This window comes from Manis javanica, chromosome 15, assembly GCF_040802235.1.
Source record: "Manis javanica isolate MJ-LG chromosome 15, MJ_LKY, whole genome shotgun sequence".
NCBI lineage: Eukaryota > Metazoa > Chordata > Mammalia > Pholidota > Manidae > Manis > Manis javanica.
The window spans coordinates 15,999,000-16,018,406 of record NC_133170.1 but is presented as its reverse complement, the minus strand read 5'-3'; the positions used below and the strand labels follow the sequence as shown (position 1 = coordinate 16,018,406).

The window sequence follows — 19,407 nt, the reverse complement described above, 5'->3', positions numbered from 1 at the left end:
TGTCCTAAATCCCTCGGGAGGAGTCTCATCGTTTAGGAGGTAGCCTAAATACTTATTAATGATCTCTGAGCCCCTGTCAATCTAGCCCCCTTGACCCCTTCAACGTTACCTCATACAACAGCCTCCCTCAGTCACTCCACTCCAGCCTCAGTGACTTCCTTCCTGTTCCTTGAGTACAGCAAGCACGTTTCTGCTTCAGGACATTTGCACCTGCAACTCAGTTTATCTGGAATGCTCTTCCCTGGGCTTGTGACTCAATCTCACATGTCCTGAATGACTATGTTTTACTGTCAGCTTTTCAGTGAAGTCCTCTATTTCCTCCTATATGTAAAGCTGCCAAACATCCTATCCTACTTCATTTTCTCCACTGCCCTCTATCAATGCTGTAACACCAGGGGCTAGAAGAGGGCCAAGTAGGTGCTCAATAAACACTTTGTTAAATGAAAGACTGTCAAATCACTTCTAATGTATACAACTAAAAACTAGAATCTCACTTTCCCAAAATAATCACAACAAAGTTTTGGTGCCTTGGGTTTTTCACAGCTTCGTTAAAATGACTTTTATTTCTTCTGTTTATCTGAATACAGAGATAACATTATAACATAAATGACAGAAAAATATCTTTAAATTCTCAACATATTTTCTTTGATCATTTCAAGTTTTAACTGTTATTTATTTTTGAGTAGTTAGTATTTTTACATGCCAAAGTAATCAGACTAAAGAAGTTGTGCTTGATTTTATTTTAATATTAAAATAATTTATTCTGCCAGCAGTTTTGTTACTTAATAATAAGTTTGATGAAAAAAATTGTTTCATCTTAAATCTTGGAAGCTTTGCTCCTGTGAATTCACAATCTAAAACAAAATTGTTAAAATTTTCCCTCTCAAAGCAGCACAATATGATTTATTCCAGTGAATGGAGACTGACAAAGTGATGTAGTTGTTTAGAAACATGGCCAAGATTTTTAAAAATAATATTCAGTTTTTATAACAGAAAAACATATAAAAGTCATTTATATTTGAAATATTCTTAAAAAATCTCTCTAGCAAAATTCTCCCTTCCACTGAGTTCTGCATTGTTTATTCAATTTCACTCTGTTCTTTGCAAATTCTACAATGTCGCTCTTGATCTGTGGCTTCCTCTAGTCTTGTCATTTCTAAACTGTTTTCTTCCACCTGTTTCAGAGTATAAGCATCCCAGAAGGCTCTATAAGTAATCAGTAGGGATGCCAGACCCTCTTCTGATACTGAATATGGTCACCCTATCAGTCTTTTACACTGCAAAATAATAGTAAGTTATTTCAAATGAAGAACAAATAAGGTCAGGGAAAACAGAACACACCCCAGATGCAGTGGTGTCCACTATAAGAATCCCAGGCTAAACACACGCACACTCATCTGTACATATGTACACACACACATTAAAATTTACTACATTTTTTTATTTAAAAATTTTCTTGCCATTTAATATGTATGTTAGTCCATAGATTATTATTTTTAAAATACACATTCCTGGGTGCAACTCTCAGTGATTTTGATTCTGTAAATGCGGGTCGGGGCTTCCACTCTTTACAGGCATCTCCTGGTCTCAGGGATTCCTCTATTCTTGCATTTCTAGACTTGTTTTCTTCTTTCCTGCTCCCAAATGTAAGAATTCCAAAAGACTCTCTGACACAGAGTGGTCCATAGACCAAATTTATAGAAACATTTCCCAAGTGACAAGTTACCCCTTAAATGGCACTCTACACAAAATGTGAGTTCTGACTAGGCACCAAGTCAACTTTGGCATCTGTTGGAATGGAAGGCACAGCTCTTCGATTTGGTGAAGCTAAGAAAGGGTGATAAAAATAAAGTACAGATGATGGCAATGTTTGATATATAAATATACAAGTGTTGTGTGTATCCTTGAAGACTAATGTGGCTAAGTCCTCTGACTATCCCAATTCTTTTCAATTTTTTAAAATCTAGATTTTTAAAAGAAATTTGCCATTGTTTCATCCTTGCTGTACTCCAATCTACATAAATGGCAATTTCTTGCTAAAAAGCTTACAAGTAATAATTGCCCCATCAGTTGTATTTAGCTTATATTCTGCAAAAAAAGTAATTGTTTTTCAGAGTTGTCCCATTATGGTGTTGCTCTCCCATTTCAAAGAATAAGATGCAAAGCAGTGGCGAGTGAAGAGTACTTGGCCCAGATACAGATATTTTATTGTTTGACATGAAATGTTTTAACCAAGAAAACATTGACCTTAAAGATTCCCAATTATTTCTTAATGAACAAACAGAAGATTTTTTTTATAAACTTATGATAATTGATGTGATAATGATAACTGGTCTCTTTCCAAAAGTCAACATCTTTACCTAATCCTTCCTTCCTGAACTTTTCTGATCTCCACAAAGCCTTACTGTACATTCACTAAACCTCTGACAGAATCTCTGTGAGGCTTCCTTAGCTCTTATAAATTTAAACTAGGTGATGTATGTAGTGGCTTAATAAGTGTTAGCTTCACCCTTGGCCCTTAAACATAAAGATATTCTAGTATTCAGGGATTTCTCTTCAAACAAATTTCCTAAGAAATATCCTTCAGTCTTGAGACGTCAAAGATTTTGTCAATTACTCCTAAATTTATGGCTCTATTTTTAATATTTCTCTGAACTCAGTTTACATATTTCCAACTGCCTGATGGGCATTTATACTGTGACATCTTGCCACCTCCTTTAAATTCAACAATTCTAAATTATAGCCCTCTACTTTCCACTAAAACCAACTCTCATCCTGAACTACTCATTTCAAAATAATTCTTACATCAACCTCAGATAACTCTTGATCAAAACTTCTCTATAATTTATTTTCTATATTTTAATTCATTCCAATATCTCTTTGTATAATCAACAATCCTTTTAGTTTCCTGTCACTTTTATTATTGTCAAAAATCCTATTCTATATTCTCTGTTAACTCATCTATGGTTATTTTGATTGATTGCTATGATATCCTTTCCTTGTTTTTTACTTCCTCTAATCCATTCTGCATAAAACATTCTAAAATTTCCATTTTCATCATATCAAAAGCAATTTTTAATCAAGTCTATAGATTTCAAATACCTCAGCCTAACATTTAAGGTATTATACAATCCAGCTATAACCTGCCTTTTATATCCACCCTCCCCAGTACAAAACTTGCATTGTATTCTAGATGGTTCATTCAGTTAGTCACTGCAGCTGACTCTGTCTTACTTCTACTTCTGGTTTCCTTCCACATCAAACTCAACTTGCAGGCTCAGCTCTCTGACGCTCCTAGGTCGCTCTTCCTCCTAGTTATCCATCCTCCTTTGTATTCCTATTTACACCTGAAATTGCCTGTTTTGATATTCATTGCCTTATGTCAGCTCCTGAAGCTTTTATCATCTTGGTTCATCGTGTAGTTTTAATTGTACTGAAAATTTACTGATTGTAAATCTGTAGGAAATATATTTTCTATGTACCACTGTGCCTAGAACTGCATTACGAGGCTCTTCTTTTTGCAGTCAATCTTCTCATACAGTCAACAACATCATAAATCTAATCTTTCAGTATTTCATCTATTCACAATTCCTCAAAATCCACTAACAGTCTCTCTCTCTTATTTATATAATTTTCTCATAACTTGGGGATAGAGACTAAAAGTTAAGAGATTTGAAATCATTTAGAAAGGTTCACTGCAATTGTTAAAAAAAAAAATAATTACCAGTTAACTCATAAACAACCTTCAGCATTAGCTATTAAGTTGATTGTAAAAAATAAATGAGGTTTAAAGATTTCTTTTTACTTGTTATTAAGACTGAGAAATGGCAAAACTTGCCAAACTTCACAAGACATTTCAGTGACAGTCTGGAGCTCTAATTAACATTCTGGGTTTTTAGAAGCAATTCAATTTGAATGTATTAAGTCACAAAAGGAATTCCATCTACTAGATTGTGACTTCTGTGTAGTTGTTAACTACATCAAGTTGAAGATTAAAAACTTTAATATGTAAGAAGATGATGCCAAAGAGTTTCTTTTTTTTGAAAGCAGAAGCTTATTTCAATCACTTCTTTGTGCTTTCTCACAGATCCTAGACACATGATAGTTTGATTTTTTTTAAGTTATTATAAATCACCTATTGATTTGGCTTAATTTGGTATGAAAGGAAGCAGAAGTTCGTCCTAATTTAATTACTACGGACTTGAAATCATCTCATTCTGTATTAATTAACACACACAGAAAGACTGGAAAGATCATTTCACCATTTCTTTACCTAAAACATACAACAAACAATATATAAGCACTTTTACTGTACATTGTCATTTTATAAAGAGATCCATTTAGTGATGGCTAGCCTGAGTTTTGAAATTGCAATTTGGCAGGAACATAATTGAGGAAAATACTTCTTTATTCTGTTGTTTTGTTTCTGGCATAGACCTCAGGTTTTGATAGTCCTATCATATTTTAATCATCATCAGTTGATTTCTACCAAAGCCTATATTATCCTATGATTGGAAACATTAAGTAAAAAAAAAAAACTTGATGGAAAAGTCTTATAAATTATTCATCAAAAGATAATAACCTATTAAATACAATTTAGCTTTGAATTAATCTACAGTAGTTTCCAAAGTGTCTGATATTTTTAAACCATGTATCTTCATCACATTCCAGATAAAACTTGATCTAGAAGTGCTCTTAATTTCAATCTGACAGTTTCCTTTTCATTCGTTATAGTCAATATAGTGTAATGATTAAAAACATAGATTTTATAGAAAATCTCTTCACTAAAATAAAGAATAGTACTGTCTTAAGGATTATTTTAAGAGAGTGCTTTAAATAAAGCAAATACTCATTATGTTGTAGCCGTTGTTATTATTATATATAAAAACTAAGTGTCTCCCTCATACACTCATGAAAATACTAAAGGATTGCTAGCATACCCTACAATGTGAGGGGTTTTTTTACTTTTAAATACTTTATATTGTTTTTTGTTTCTATACTAACATTCTACTGCTTACGTTTTCTCTTCATTTTGATAAGTGAACCTGTTTTCAAGATGCTTCCATTCATTGACCATAAAAGCAATGAAAGCAGAGAAAGCCACTTAAAATGCTGGATGCAATCTGGGGCAAGAAATGAAGGCAGAAAGTTGGCATATTTAACTATTCATGCACCTAAAACAGTATGTTTAGAAATTAACATGGTGAAAAAAGTTTTACTACTATACATATATGCATTTTAATTTTTATAATCTAAAATAATAACCAAGCTAAGAATCCTCTCTATTTCACTCTTGAATTTAGAATGAAGTCTCTCCAACAGTGAATGCTGAGAATATCCTAAGGCCACCATTTCTAATCCTTTCAACTAAATGGACCTCTTTTTAAATTAGAAAAAAAAATCTTTTGATTCCTCAAATGTTATTAAAGTCCTTTTAGTGTCTAATAAGTTTAAGAAATATAATTTTTAAAAACTACTGTAAATGCAGTAGTGCCTTAAAAATATTATATGTTAAAAATACATCATGTACTTGATTAAACAGTAGCATCTAATTGTCTGATATGATCTGAGAGATGGGATAAAGTCAAAGTTTTAAAAGTGGAGCTTTGAGATATTGAACATAAAAAGCAGACCTTTGCACAAATAATCCTGATCAGCCACAAAACCCAATGAGGTGCATGAGAAGATCGGCTCTAGCAGAGAGATGCCTTCAAAGGCTAAGTGTTTAGGGTCAACACCTAGGGCAGACCTTGGAAAACAAACCCCAAGATACATCCACTTTACCTTGCAATGGACTTTTTATTGCTTGGTAATACAGTAAGAAATGTTGCAATAGATCAGAGAAACTACTCAGATGAAATCTTAGGAAGTTAGGGAGACATCTTGCTTTTATTTTGCATTATAAATGATTCAGCAAATAGCCTGAAAGTACTTTCAAAGAGCTAGACACTAAGAATATATAGCCATTCAGTCACTGATAACTGTCTGGCATTCACCATATGCCAAGCACTCTGTTAGATACAGGATTTCTGTAAAAAAAGAAATGCTATGAAAGGAAGGCATAACTATGAAAGGAAAGGATACAGTAAACAGAAGCCCAGTCTCAAGTGAGGATTTTAGATTTTTGATTGATGATTCTGAAACATATTGAGAGTTTAGGAAGAAGGAAGCGAGGGTGGACGCGGGTAGTAGGGTTGTGAGCAGCCGAGAGAGCAAAGCCCAAGTGGAATGTGGGGTGTGGGGAGGTGCACAACAACAAGACATGAAGATATTAAGGAATTTCCTATCTCGTTGGGAAGACAACACATATAGAACTATTTTAAAAACATAGAAAGTGATAAATATTTAACAGAAAATGTAGAATATATAGAATTCAGAGTTATTATGAGAAACACAAATGAAGTTTCGAAGACTTCACATTATCTTCTGAGCACAGTCAAAATAGTAGCCAAAATTCTAGAGTAAAGTAGCACTTCATGACTTCAATCCACCACAGGTGACATGAGAAATGATTGTTTAGACTGAGCGTCAGACTGAGAACTCTCTGTCTCCAAGCCTTATGACTCCTCAGGCCAAAGTGTTAAGTCCTTGAGAAGGTCTGGAATGCATCCAGAGTAAAAATCCTAGGGTAAGACATTTAGAGAAGTTGGGGTTATTTAATCATTTTAACTAAAATTTAATTCACATAAGCATAAGGGCAAAGGGCAAGTTGAAAAGTATTGATGAGGAGACGCCTAGTGATTTATTTAATAAATTAGCTGAGATCTTTAAGGAACACAATATGCAGTCAGTAAGAAAACAAAAATAATGTTAATAAGACATCTGCTTTGGGGGATAAAAAAGATTCTCCTAAAGACTGAAGAAATCAATCTCTGCACTTGAAGCTGCTATGGACAGACTGTGCCTGGTGCTCAGATGTAATGCACCTCTGATTTAAATTGAAACCTGTGCTGTTCTATTATTCTAAAAACTCCAGGATATTCAGCGACCTTGTCAAGGACACTAACTCAGAAACAGATGCCCAAACCTTTCATTGCTACATGCTTGGTGAAGGCTTGCATACAAAATAATTTTCCCCTTCCGTGATTGGGAGTTTGTTCTTCAGGCATGGGGGAATCCTTGAATGTTTTCAGAAGGAAAGTGATGTGACCAAAGCAGCTTTACAAGAAGGGCAAATACAATGACAAACAGGATGAATGAGGGAAAGAAGTGGGAAGATTGGGACATAAAAAAGCAATTAAAATCCAGTATAATAAGTTAGGAAATAAAGATCTGTAGTGACAGATAAACTGGGGCAAAGGGGAAGATGTTGATCTTGGTACATACTTGGATTTGAAAATGAATTACAATGGAGAAACTAGAGAAAAGAAATAGTATAATTTAATGGAATTTTAACAACGTAATAAGATCCGCCCTGGAATGGTAAGGAAGGGTAGAAGGTATATTTTGGTCAGAGTTTATATAAGGGTGCCTAGAAGATATCCAAGTGGAAATATTCACAGATCACTAGGCTGGAATCCTAAGGATGAACTAGAGAACCTTGTTTGAGAGTCATCTATATTGGTGGTTCTCAACTGGGGTCAGTTTTGTCCCCCAGGTGGCATTTAGCAATGTCTGGACACATTTTTGATTGTTACAACTGGCAGGATAGTACTACTGGAATCTGGTAGGTAGAGAGGTCGTTCAAGCATCCTCAGTGCACAGGACAGGCTCCTGTAACAAAGGATTATCTGGTTCCAAATGTCAACAGTTCCAAGATTGAGAAACCCTGCTGATAAACATCATGGCTCCTTAGGGATATCTTGTCCAATCAGCTGTATCAGAAAATAGCATATTCATGTTTAATTTCTTGAAAATAAAAATAGCAGCAAACATTTATTGAGTCATTCCATTTCAGGCACTATACTCACATTACACATCTTATTTTATTTAATCTTTTAAATGCTATGAGATAGGTATCACTTTTTTCCTCATTTATCAGGTTAGGAAATTGATCTACTGAAAAGGAAATAATATACCTGCCCAAAGCCACACAGCTAGCAAATTTGGCGGGCTCAGATTGAAATAAAAGTCCATTTCTAGATCCATGTTCCTAACCACTAAGTTGGAGCATACAGTGGCTATAGGTGTGGTAGCCCTTCATTCTTCTTATACACACACAAAAAAATTCCACTCTCTCAAATATTAATAGCAATGTCTTTCTGTGTCATTGAAGATTCCATTATGCCATTGATACATTTCAGAGCTTTACCTCCTGGGAAAGAGTCTCAGGTGGGGATACAGCAGGATACTTTGAACTCCATCTAAAGCAGCAGTTTTGACAGCATTAGCATTTTGTCATAGAGGTGTGTGTGTCCAGATGTATTTTACCTAATTTGTGAGTAATAATAAAAAGCCAAATTTTCCTAATGACATTATTTTTACCATGTAAATTAGAACTGAATAAAAGTTAGTCCTATAATAACATATATTATTTTTTTACTTTCCAATATGTCTTTTTTGGGAGTATGAAAGAAAGATACAAAATTAAATCAAATGACATTGGTGGTGGCATTGAATATTCACATGTAAATGTCACAGTGATTCAGAACATTAGAATATACTTGTTGAAAATTGCCATTTTAATAGTTAGAATGCATTCAACGAAATGAGTATTTACTTCCTCAGTTTTAACTTTTAAATCACCCTCTTTAAATGGAAATTATACAAACATTTCTCACTTTATTAAACTAGATATTCAGAGTTTTAGTATGATTTACTGCCCATTTGGTCAAGATCACAGAGGCAGAAGCCATTTCTTTGAAGTGTGGTGCTTTCCACAAAAACAGTAGAAACAGTGAAACAGTGGACTCATTCTTAAAATATTATACTGTGGGATGGATCTGGAGGAGATCATGCTCAGTGAAATAAGTCAGGCAGAGAAAGACAAATAACCCTATGATTTCATTTATTTGTGGAATATAAAAACAACTCAAAACAGAAGGAACAAAACAGCAGTAGACTCACAGACACCAAGAAGTGGCTAGTGATTACCAAGGGGGAGAGATTGGGGCGGGTGGAGAAAGGAGGGTGAAGGGGATAAATGGGCACAATAATTCACAGTCACGATATAAGCTGGTCACAGGGACAGTAGTACAGTATGGAGAATACAGTCAATGATTCTGTAACATCTTTCTATGTTGATAGATAGTACATGCACTAGAGGGGTGAGGATTAAATACGGGCAACTGTTGAACTGTGCTGTACATTTGAAACCAATACAAGATTGTATATCAATGACACTTCAATTTTTTTTAATGTTGCATTATGAAATTAAACTATAAGGAAAGGTGAAAAAGAAGGAGGGAAGTTCTGAAGTCATAATGGGGAGGCAGGAGGGTAGTCAGGACAAACTGGGGAGAGAGGGACCAGAGATCTACCCGTTTGGTACCATCGATCTACCTACCAAGCAGCGATGTAGGTAACTTTGAGGTCTCCACAGAACACAATTTAAAAGTCACTATCCAATATATTTTAGGGTAATTCAGATAATAAATTATTTTAATTATCTTAAAAATCTTGCAAGTATATTAAAGTTGTATGTCTAATTGATATTTTAAATTCTGTTGTAGAATGTGATATTATATAATTTACATATACATACCCAATAATATGCTACCTCTTGTTTTATGTGTTAAACTTGAATTTTTTTTATTTCCAAGTGCTGTACAGTATCCCCAGGCACTTATTTCCTGTCTCTGCCTGTGGCTTATTTTCATCTCTTGACCATTTCTGTCAAAAATGCAAATTTAGTTTTTAATATTTAAAAAACTAAAGTAAATTATATTTAATGGGCTTTTAAATGTAGTTCTCTGACACAACACTTAATTTAAGATGGCCAATTTTGCTCAAATTGTACTTTGGGATTATTTTTGAGCAATGATGTATTTCTTTTGATCTCTTATTTTCTGATCAACAGAGTGACTGTAATAAATTTTGATCCTGCCTTTGGTATGGATATTTAGTAGCTATGTATTTGTTTTCTTTGAGAGCAACACACATTAATATTTATAACCATTTTCCTTTGCAGCATCTCCCAGATGGCTCTGCGCCCACTGCACATGTTGAATTTTATCTTTTACCATATCCCAATGAAGTTCGTAGGAGGAAAACAAAATCTGTTCCAAAATGTACTGACCCCACTTACAATGAAATTGTAAGTATGATTCATCCCTTGTCCAGTCGCTTTGTGTTTTTCTTACCATTTTTCAACTTAACAAACAAACATAGAAAATTTGCAGTAATTGGCAGTATTATTCCATAAAGAGAAGACAATTCTGAAAATAGCCACTGTGTGCAGATCACTGTTCTAGATGCTTTGGGACTGAAAAATACAAATACTGCTTTCAGAGCTCTTATGAACCAATTTTCAAATTGCAGCTCACCTCCAGCAAGAATGCAAGACTATCTGGCATGTGTCTCACCTACTACCTTTATCCTTGACTTACTCCTACTTATTTTCCTTACCTAAGGTCTAACCTGTGTATAACAATAAGCTTCATGAAATCCCCTTTGCAAAACTGAAAAAAATAAACAAGTAGCTAGTGCAAATTAAAGTTAATTTATGTTATACATAGCTCTCTAATTTCTTTGTATTATATATTTTGGACAAACCAATCCCCTAATTATTTCTAAGGCAAACCCTATGGTTATTGTCCTAATTCCATCCTTTCTCATATTCTCTGTACCTTGCCCAGATATTACTAGCTTGCCTTTTTCTTAAAACTGTTTGATTCACTGGATCCTCAGAAATCTTGAAAAAACAAAACAAAACAAACTCTTCAACTCAGCTTCCTAGGCAGCCAATGTTTTTTCTCCCCTGTTGCCTCCAAACTTCTGCAATATCAACTCACATTTCCTGCTGTTACTTCATCTCTTCCTTTTCACCCTTTAGCCTTTGCTGTATGGATGCTGACCTTAACTGACCGCTGCTCTATTCAAGTCCTAATTGCTCAATCCAAAGAGCCCTGAGACTCTCCTGTTCTGAAGAGTCATACAGCAGCCCTGCTGACTGCACCCTTATTTTTGACACCTCCCTTTTGCTTCTTGAGTTCGACCCTTATGTAATTCCTTTCCATCTTCTCCATCCACTTTCTCATTTTCCTTCATTGCCATTCTTCCTCTGAAAATACTGTTTTCTGGAATTCTATGATCTACTCTCATATCCTCTTGATATATACAGCCTCTCAAAATTGTCTCACATATCCACAAATGTTCATTATCACCTCTCTGTAGGTTGCACCCAAATTTATTACTCAAGCCCTGGCTTCTCTCCTAAGCTTTTGACCAGCATGTCTGCCTGATTACTGAAGAGCTATATTTGAATGTCTCCTAGGCAGTTTTAAGCCAGGCTCTCCTCATCTGTTTGCCATCTCAAAAGATGTCTTCTAATGACACTGCCATCTCTCTCACATGTCCAACTAATCCCCAAGTTTTCTCAGTTGTTGTGCAGCCACCTGCCTCTTAAATCCATCATCTCCCCTGTATCCCATTACGATATCTTTGTTTGAGGTCCTTGTGACTTTGACTATTATGATAGCCTCCTATCTGTCTCCTAGCTTTTGTGTTTCAAAAGCATCTACCTAAGGCATCTTTCAAATACTAGCCATATTATTTATTATGTCCCTGTTTAATTTTTTTCAAAGGTTCCTTGCTGCCTACTGGATAATGTCCAAAATCCTAAACATGGCATTCATAACCCTCAAAACTTGACTCAGTAATATTCCTGAGTTATCTCTTGAACAATATCATCCTCATATACTTTATAAAGAAAAATTCATTCTTAGATAACTGTAGATTCACAGTCAGTTGGAAGAAATAGTAGGGAATTTAAATACCATTCAACCACTTTCTCATAATGGTAATATTTTCCATGACTGTAGGATAATATCACAATCAGGAAATTGACATTAATAAAATCCACTGACCCTATTCAGATTTCACCAGTTTTACATGGGTTCTTGTTACTGTATGCATGTGTGTGTTTAGTTCTATGCATTCATATCACATGTATAGATTTGTGTCACCACCACCACAGCCAAGGTACAGAACAGTTGCACTGCGAGGATTCCTGCTGCTACCCTATCAGAGCCACAAGCACTTTCCTCCCTGCAACACCCCTCCACCCGTGGTAACCACTCATCTGTTCTCCATCTCTATAATTTTGTCATTTCAAATGCTACATAAAGAGGATCATAGAGTTGGTAACCATTTTGAGATTAGTGTGGAGGTAATGCAGTTTCCTTAACCATTAACCCGTTAGAGGATAGCTGGGTTATTTCTGAAACTGCCATACTCTTTTTTTCTGTACCATATTCTCCCACCAGCTGTGTACAAGTGAGCCAGTTTCTCTGCATGTTTGCCCACATTTGCTGTTTGCCCTCTGGTGAAATCTCTCTTCATGTCTTTGCTCTACTTTCTAACTGCATACTTTGCATTTTTACTGCTGAGTTTTGAGTATTCTTTATAAGTATACTAGTCCGTTGTCAGATATGTGATTTGAAAAACTTTTCTCCTAGTCTTTAGCTTGTCTTTTCATCCTCTTCTCAGGGTTTTTCAGAGTAAAAGTTTTTAACTTTGATGCGGGCCAATTTATCAATTTTTCCTTTTATAGAATGCATATTTGGTGTCATATCTAAGAACTCATCACCTAGCACTGAGTCCTAAAGATTTTTTCCTATATTTTCTCTAAATATTTTCAACTTTTCATTTTATATTTAAGTCCATTATTCATTTTGAGTTAATTTTTTTTTAAATAAAATATGAGGTTTAGGGTGGGGTTCTTTTTTTTTTCTTTTGCCTATGAATGCCGAGTACTTGGGCACCATTTGTTAAGAAGGCAATTCTTCCTCCATCAAATATCTTTTGCACCTTTGTCAAAAATAAGTCAGGAATATTTGCGTGCTCCCCATACCTGGTCGTAGTCTCGAGTCACATCAGACAGCTTGTCCTTCCCTGAATAGTCCCTGGGATCTCTGTGATGGAGCTTATGCAGCCACTCACCCCTCCTGCCCTTCTCTGCCAACTCTGAGGCTTGCCTCACATGCAGACTCTGAACCATTCTCTCCTCCTGGACCCTTGTACCCCACTTACCATCTTATACTTAGTCCTACATGTTTTTTAATTCTAGTATATTAAAGACTTCTTGAATATGAAGAAAATGTCTTAGGTATTATTTAAAACTAGAGTACATACAACATGCATGGAAACTATTCTATAATTCTTGTATTCATCAATTTTCTGATGATTTTCAATAATTCTGGGCTCCCACACATTCTTGGCCCCTTGCTTAGAAATCATTCCAATATTTTCTCCATCAGATTGGGCACCAGTTGTTCACACTTCAAATACATTTAAAACTGTTTCAAAAACAATAGTTTATAGTCTGTCCATAGCAAACTCCAATTTATACATAACTCAAGTTAGCATAAATGCAAGTTAGTAATGTGGATAAGCTGCTATTTTAATAATAACAACTATCATATAGGTAAGCATGATAGGGAAACTGACTGATTTTAGAAATTCCACTACCTTTGGCGTCTGTTTAAACACCATGAGAGAAAAAATACAATATTTTATTTTTTCTCCCATTATGCTCTCTCTGTATCATTAACAAGAATCTTCATTTATAAGAAATGCAAAAAAAAAATACACCAGTTTTAACTCTGGTTTTACTTTGTCTTGCCCTCAGCTGTGATGTAGGTCCCTATCTCTGTGCCAAAGCCTTCAGTTATTTCTGTGCATCCTCACCAACACCTTATAAGCTCCTTCCTAGGGAGCCCAGTAAGTAAGCGTCACATGGCATCTGTCTTGTTTCTAAGCTCTTTCCTGCTTTGCTTCGGGAGCACCGCCACCTCAGCCAGTAAGCGCGGCTGGGATCCCTCAAACTGACAAAGCCGTGCAATGTTCTGAGAAGTGGGAGAGAATGACCTTGCTCCCCTTTATATATAAATCTTTTAGAGGAATACAAAGGGGATAGATATTACATTGCATCGCTAATGTCTTCCAAAGCTTTTTATGAAACTAGTTCTTCCATTTTTATTCATAATCCTGTCTCTCCTGAGAAAGGCTGGGTCATGAACACCGCCAAGTGCCCTTTTGGTATCTGCCCTCAGATATCAAAGCTTTGATCCAGGGCCGAGCTTGTCTGCTTGACACTTCCCAGAGAGGTTCTCCGCAGGCTTGGCCAGCAGTGTCCCTGAACATCCCTGGCATGTCCGCACCCCTGTAGTAGAGATGACGGGCTCGAGGTGCGGCTGGCTGGCAGCCAGAGGGCTCCCAAACTGCCCCCCAGCCTTCAGGAAGAGCAGCTGGGATTCTGGTTCCCGTGCCGTTGCTCCTTCCATTCCACTACCTTTGTCATCTGGTTAAAAGCCATCATTTTTTAAAAGATTCAGTAGAAATACTGATTTTTATCTTATAACAAAATTATATTGTTATAGTCAATGTATTTCGTCCATTGTATTCCTTTCTGAGATATTATCCGATTATAATGTGTAGAGGGGAAATTAGGACAGAACAGGAACATTCTATATGTCTTATGTATCCTGCAGAGTGTGTGTGATTATCTGGAACAGAGCTAGGTACATGGTATAGCTATTGTGTAGGCAATAGCTATTGTGTTCTGAATCATCCTCTCATTTGATCTCATGAGATGATGTAAATTCTGTTTGTAAATGAAGACATTGAGGCCCTGAGGTCAAACATTTTGACCTGGGTCATGGAACTAAATTTCAAGTCCAGAACTGCTTGATTCCAAAGCCTGTATTAACCCCCTAAACAACAGTTATCTCTCCTCTCCATTTACAGGGTTCCTGTTCACACTTGCTTTAAACTCTCTCTCTCCTTGTCCTGCATCCACTTCCCACCAACACTGGACACATTTCTGTTTCCGTACGATTGTTCTCCCACTGCGGTCATTAAAATACACCTTAGAATTATTTACCTGTTTCAAATAACATGTAGTGAGTGCTTGATTCTAAGTTAATAGGTATCAACTACCCAGAGCAATGATGTAATAATTTCAAGCCTACAAATTCAGTATTTGTCAGAAGGCCATGAAGACCTGGCTCAGGTCTATGGGTAAAAAGCATTACTAAATGGAATTAAAAGAGTTGTGCCTTTTTGGCTGTCTTTCTGTGAAGGCAGAACACATATTAAATCATTTAGTGAAAAAGTCTCAGAGAACATAGCGTTCTCTAGCATAACCCACTGATTATTCATTGCACAATAAAAAGGAGTGCTTATTGTTTTAACAATGATATGGATGCAGTAAAGCAATTAAAATAGATATATGTATCATCTGTGATGTGCAATGATTACATGTTTATAAAACTTCCATCGCCTCTAAGAAAATAATGAAGCACAGGAAAAAAAATTCTTTAAAGTATTATAAACTTTGGAGTTCAAATGTTTTAATCAGAAAGGTAGTTAATTCCTGAAGTTATTTCTTGAGAATTTCAGCTTGCTAAATACCTGAGAGATTCAATTCTGTCTAGAAATGTTTTCTCCAGTCAGCTAATGCAAGAAATAGCTGTTTTTTTGTGTGTTTTTGGTGAATCTTTTTCAGCTATAATTTATTAGTATTTAATATGTGCCAGGCTGTGTAGTAAGGCTTATATTCATTTTCTCATTTGTTCTTCCCCATAATGATAAAAGATAAATATTATTATCACCATTATGCAAATGAGAAAACAGTTGAGAACAGATTCATGTAAATATAAATTATTGATATGTTTCTTAGGAATTTAAATTTTTAGAGCTTATTTATATAATTCACAGAGTTCTTAAGATAGACTTCTTCAAAGACGTTTTCCATTTTTCTACTTCATGTATATTAACTTTGAGCCCCTTCATCTATTTTCTCTAAAATAGATGAATTCATCTGCTGAAAGTGTTGGGGGAAGAAAATGAGGGATAGTTCAGAGTTCAAAATAGTCACTGAAGAGGGAAGGAAAATGCGCTTTCTCTGCAGTCCTGAAAAGACATCCCGGAGGAGTGAGTGGTTCAGAGTCCACAGAGTCAGACATCTTGCTGTGTTAAAGAAAACGAATTATCTTGATAAGGTTTTGAGATTTTTAAGGCAGCCCTTAAAACCCTTTCCTACCCCGGGAAAACTCAAGAAGTGAAATAGAATAATTGGAATAAGCAGTACTAAGAAACTTAGAAGATAATCTCCTGCTTGGAATGGGAGTGGGATTCTAGGAAAGCAGATAGCCAGGAGCTGTCAGGTGAACTGGGGCAGGCTAGATTAACATATGGCATCTAGCATCTCTTGATAGAATTATAATTTACTTGATAAGTAAATCATTGTTCAGCGCAGCCAACAGATTGATCTTCAAAGGAATTTCATTGATAATAGGCTCATAAATGGTAGGTGAATGCAATGCAGGGGATCAGAAAGCACATCCATACACACAGAATCACTTCAAATGGTTTCCCTCTCAGGTTGTTTGTTTCTTTTCTGCACATACAGAGAATGCTTCTTTCCACCTTGTCACTTGGCTATAAAAAGCAAGCAAGTTTGTAGCAGCGTACAAAACTCCTTTTCTAAATGTGTTCCAAGGAGTTTCCTGGCAACCATGTTACATTTATGCACAGCTCTCCCCTCTTTTCATGATGGATAACTAATTTCTTGATAGTTCTACACCTAAAGTTTCTTTAACACTGCAGGCATCTGGTGGTAATGCCTGTGACTTACTTCCTGGATACTATAAAACTTAACTGAACAGATCCCTTTTTAAAAAAGAGTAACATGGCTAGTAAGTGAAAAAGAGCAAGACACAAAATTATACATACAGCATAATTACAGCTCAGATTCTTAAAAAGTGATTATATATAGAAAACAAAAGGAACATCAAAATGTTAACTATAATTATCTCCCAGTGGTAGAAATATAGATTTTTGCTTTCTTTCTTGTTCTTTTTTGTTTCATCCATATCTTAATTAATGAGCATGTATTTTCATAATTAAGAATTAAGCAATTTTAAATAAAATAACCATAGAGTGATTTCTTCATATGTAGAAGGAAATTTTGTTGTACTGCCTTAAATTAACATAAGGAAATCATGGGGATTGTTCCACTTTCCTCATTAGCCTTCAACAAAGAAAGATAGTGTTTAAGTTCCCATGTCACCAAACAAATACAAGGAGAGTTAAAAGGTGGTGGGCATTTAAATTCCTTCCTAGAGAATATAATTTACAGTCTTATTAAATTTTGGATGGACAATTATTAATGGAATCAGAGTATATTCTAAACTTCTAAGAGAGATATCCTGTCATTAAAGTCCATTATGTTAGAAGAATCTTGAGTTTTCCAGAACTAGAATTAGAAAGAAAAGATTCTAACATTAACCTATCCAATACAAGCAACAAGATATTAGCAGCTATTTTTTATTAAAAGCAATGTTTTTTCAAAGATGCATGAAAGCATATCAATTTTATGTTTTTGTTATTTTCTCCCTTTTCAGGTGGTATATGATGAAGTCACAGAGCTTCAGGGACGTGTTTTAATGCTTGTTGTGAAGAGCAAAACCACTTTTGTGGGAGCAATTAACATCCAACTCTGTAGTGTCCCACTCAATGAAGAGAAATGGTATCCACTAGGAAACAGTATAATTTGACCATTGTAATGAACATGTGCATTATTCATTAACTACTTATATATTTTTTTCACTTCTGGGGCTCTCTATCACCAGAGCAGGACATTTTTGTTGTCAAAGGTAGCATAGTGTACTAAGGACACAAGGAAAAGAAATCTGGATCAGTCTTCTATAGCTACTTATTTTCTATCTGTATTTTACTTTCTTAGAATCTCTTCTCCATAAATAGAGCACTGAATGATTGTGTAAAATTTAGAATGTAAAATAAAAGGGCTTTTAATTTGAATTCATCTTTTAAATCAAACATGCTCAAATTTTGTTTTAATTCTGTACCTACAGTAAAAACCATTATTTTAATGCATATTCTAAGAAAAATAAGCAAAGCCATCTCATCATCTAATTCAAGACCTAAGTATCTCTGTAACAGATTTTTAAAATTTGAATTACATATATATGCCTATAGGCTCACTTATAATCCTATTTATTGGGAGTATTGGTAAGCTCCAACACATTGCTATCTTATTCTCTATGAGAAAAACAAAGTATAAATGCCTGAAATCCTTAAATCCAGTTTTCTGAAGAAACTTCTTTGTAGTTTTTCACACTCTCAATACCGATTTATTATCACTGGATTTCACCCAACCAGAGACATGATCACATTTTAAACTTCATTATCACCTAACTCTAACATCTCAAACTCTGGAATTCTCCCCTCTGAGCCAAACCTCTTCTCTCTGTACATGAAGAATGTTCCTTACTTCTGAATGTACTTTCACATTCACCATGACCTGAATAAACAGTCCCACAGAATTTCACCTGCAAAGTAACTACAAGTTCCAGCACTGCTACAATCCTTAAGAGAATCAAACAGGATATTTTTAAAAATCCATGCCATTTAAACTACTTTAAAAAAATTTGTAACCTTGCTTTATTCAATGTTTTGCTGTATATGAATAAAAAACATAACAAGTTTTTTTATACGACCATCTACTTAACCATGGAAACATATAAAAGACTGTACATTTATTCATTGAAAGCATTTGAGTGCCTGGTATGGGCTAATGTGATCTCACTTAAAATACATGATCACACAAATCAAGTGGGCCAGTAATGCTGCTGGGCTATTATTGTTCTGTAAGTTCCAGGCCTGTTTTTCTGCTACACAATGATTACACACCCTTGGCTCTGTCAAAACCCCAGCTCTTCCTACCCTAATTCTCCCCCCCAGCTGATGACTTTGTTTCCTATTTCATCTAGAAATTGGAATCAAAAGACCTGCACAGATCCTGCTATCAATCTACCCACCTAGCAAATTCCATATTCCACGTTCCTACTTATTTCCACAGAAGAACTATCCCTTCTCCCACTGAAAACCAATCTTTCAATGCACATTTGATCCCAGGCCTTCTTACCTATTTACAGACATTACTGGAATTCTCTTCTATTCAAAAGTATCATTTCTTGATATTCTATTGGATAATTCTCTTCAGCATACAGCCATGATGCTACATGGTTACATGATGTTATAACCACTATAAAATTCTCCTCAGCACCCCACTTCCCCTTCTGAATACTGACCCACTTCCCTACTCCTCTTGGCAGCAAAAGGCTTCAAAATTGTTGTCTTTACTACGTCTCCAGTTTCTTTTCTCACATCTTCTCTCAGGCCCATTCCAAGGACATGTTTACCCCCAACACTTCAACAAGACTGCTTTTGTCAAGGTCCTGAGGGACCTCCACTTAGCTAAATCCAAAGGCCAATTTTCAG

General features: G+C 35.4%; 1 protein-coding gene across 7 annotated transcripts in view; it reads left to right on the top strand.

The window, feature by feature from the left end:
• Positions 1-18,576, top strand: part of PIK3C2G (phosphatidylinositol-4-phosphate 3-kinase catalytic subunit type 2 gamma) — a 319,871-nt gene extending 301,295 nt beyond the window's left edge. For 6 of the 7 annotated variants that reach the window (XM_073223866.1, XM_073223865.1, XM_073223870.1 and 3 more), the window contains 2 exons: positions 10,070-10,195; positions 17,508-18,575. In XM_073223866.1, coding sequence (XP_073079967.1) covers positions 10,070-10,195; positions 17,508-17,660 — 279 coding nt within the window. In that variant the 3' untranslated portion in view covers positions 17,661-18,575. Of the gene's footprint in view, positions 1-10,069; positions 10,196-17,507 lie in introns of all 7 variants that reach the window. The other variant, XM_073223871.1, reaches the window with a different exon arrangement.
• Positions 18,577-19,407: the final 831 nt, after the last annotated feature.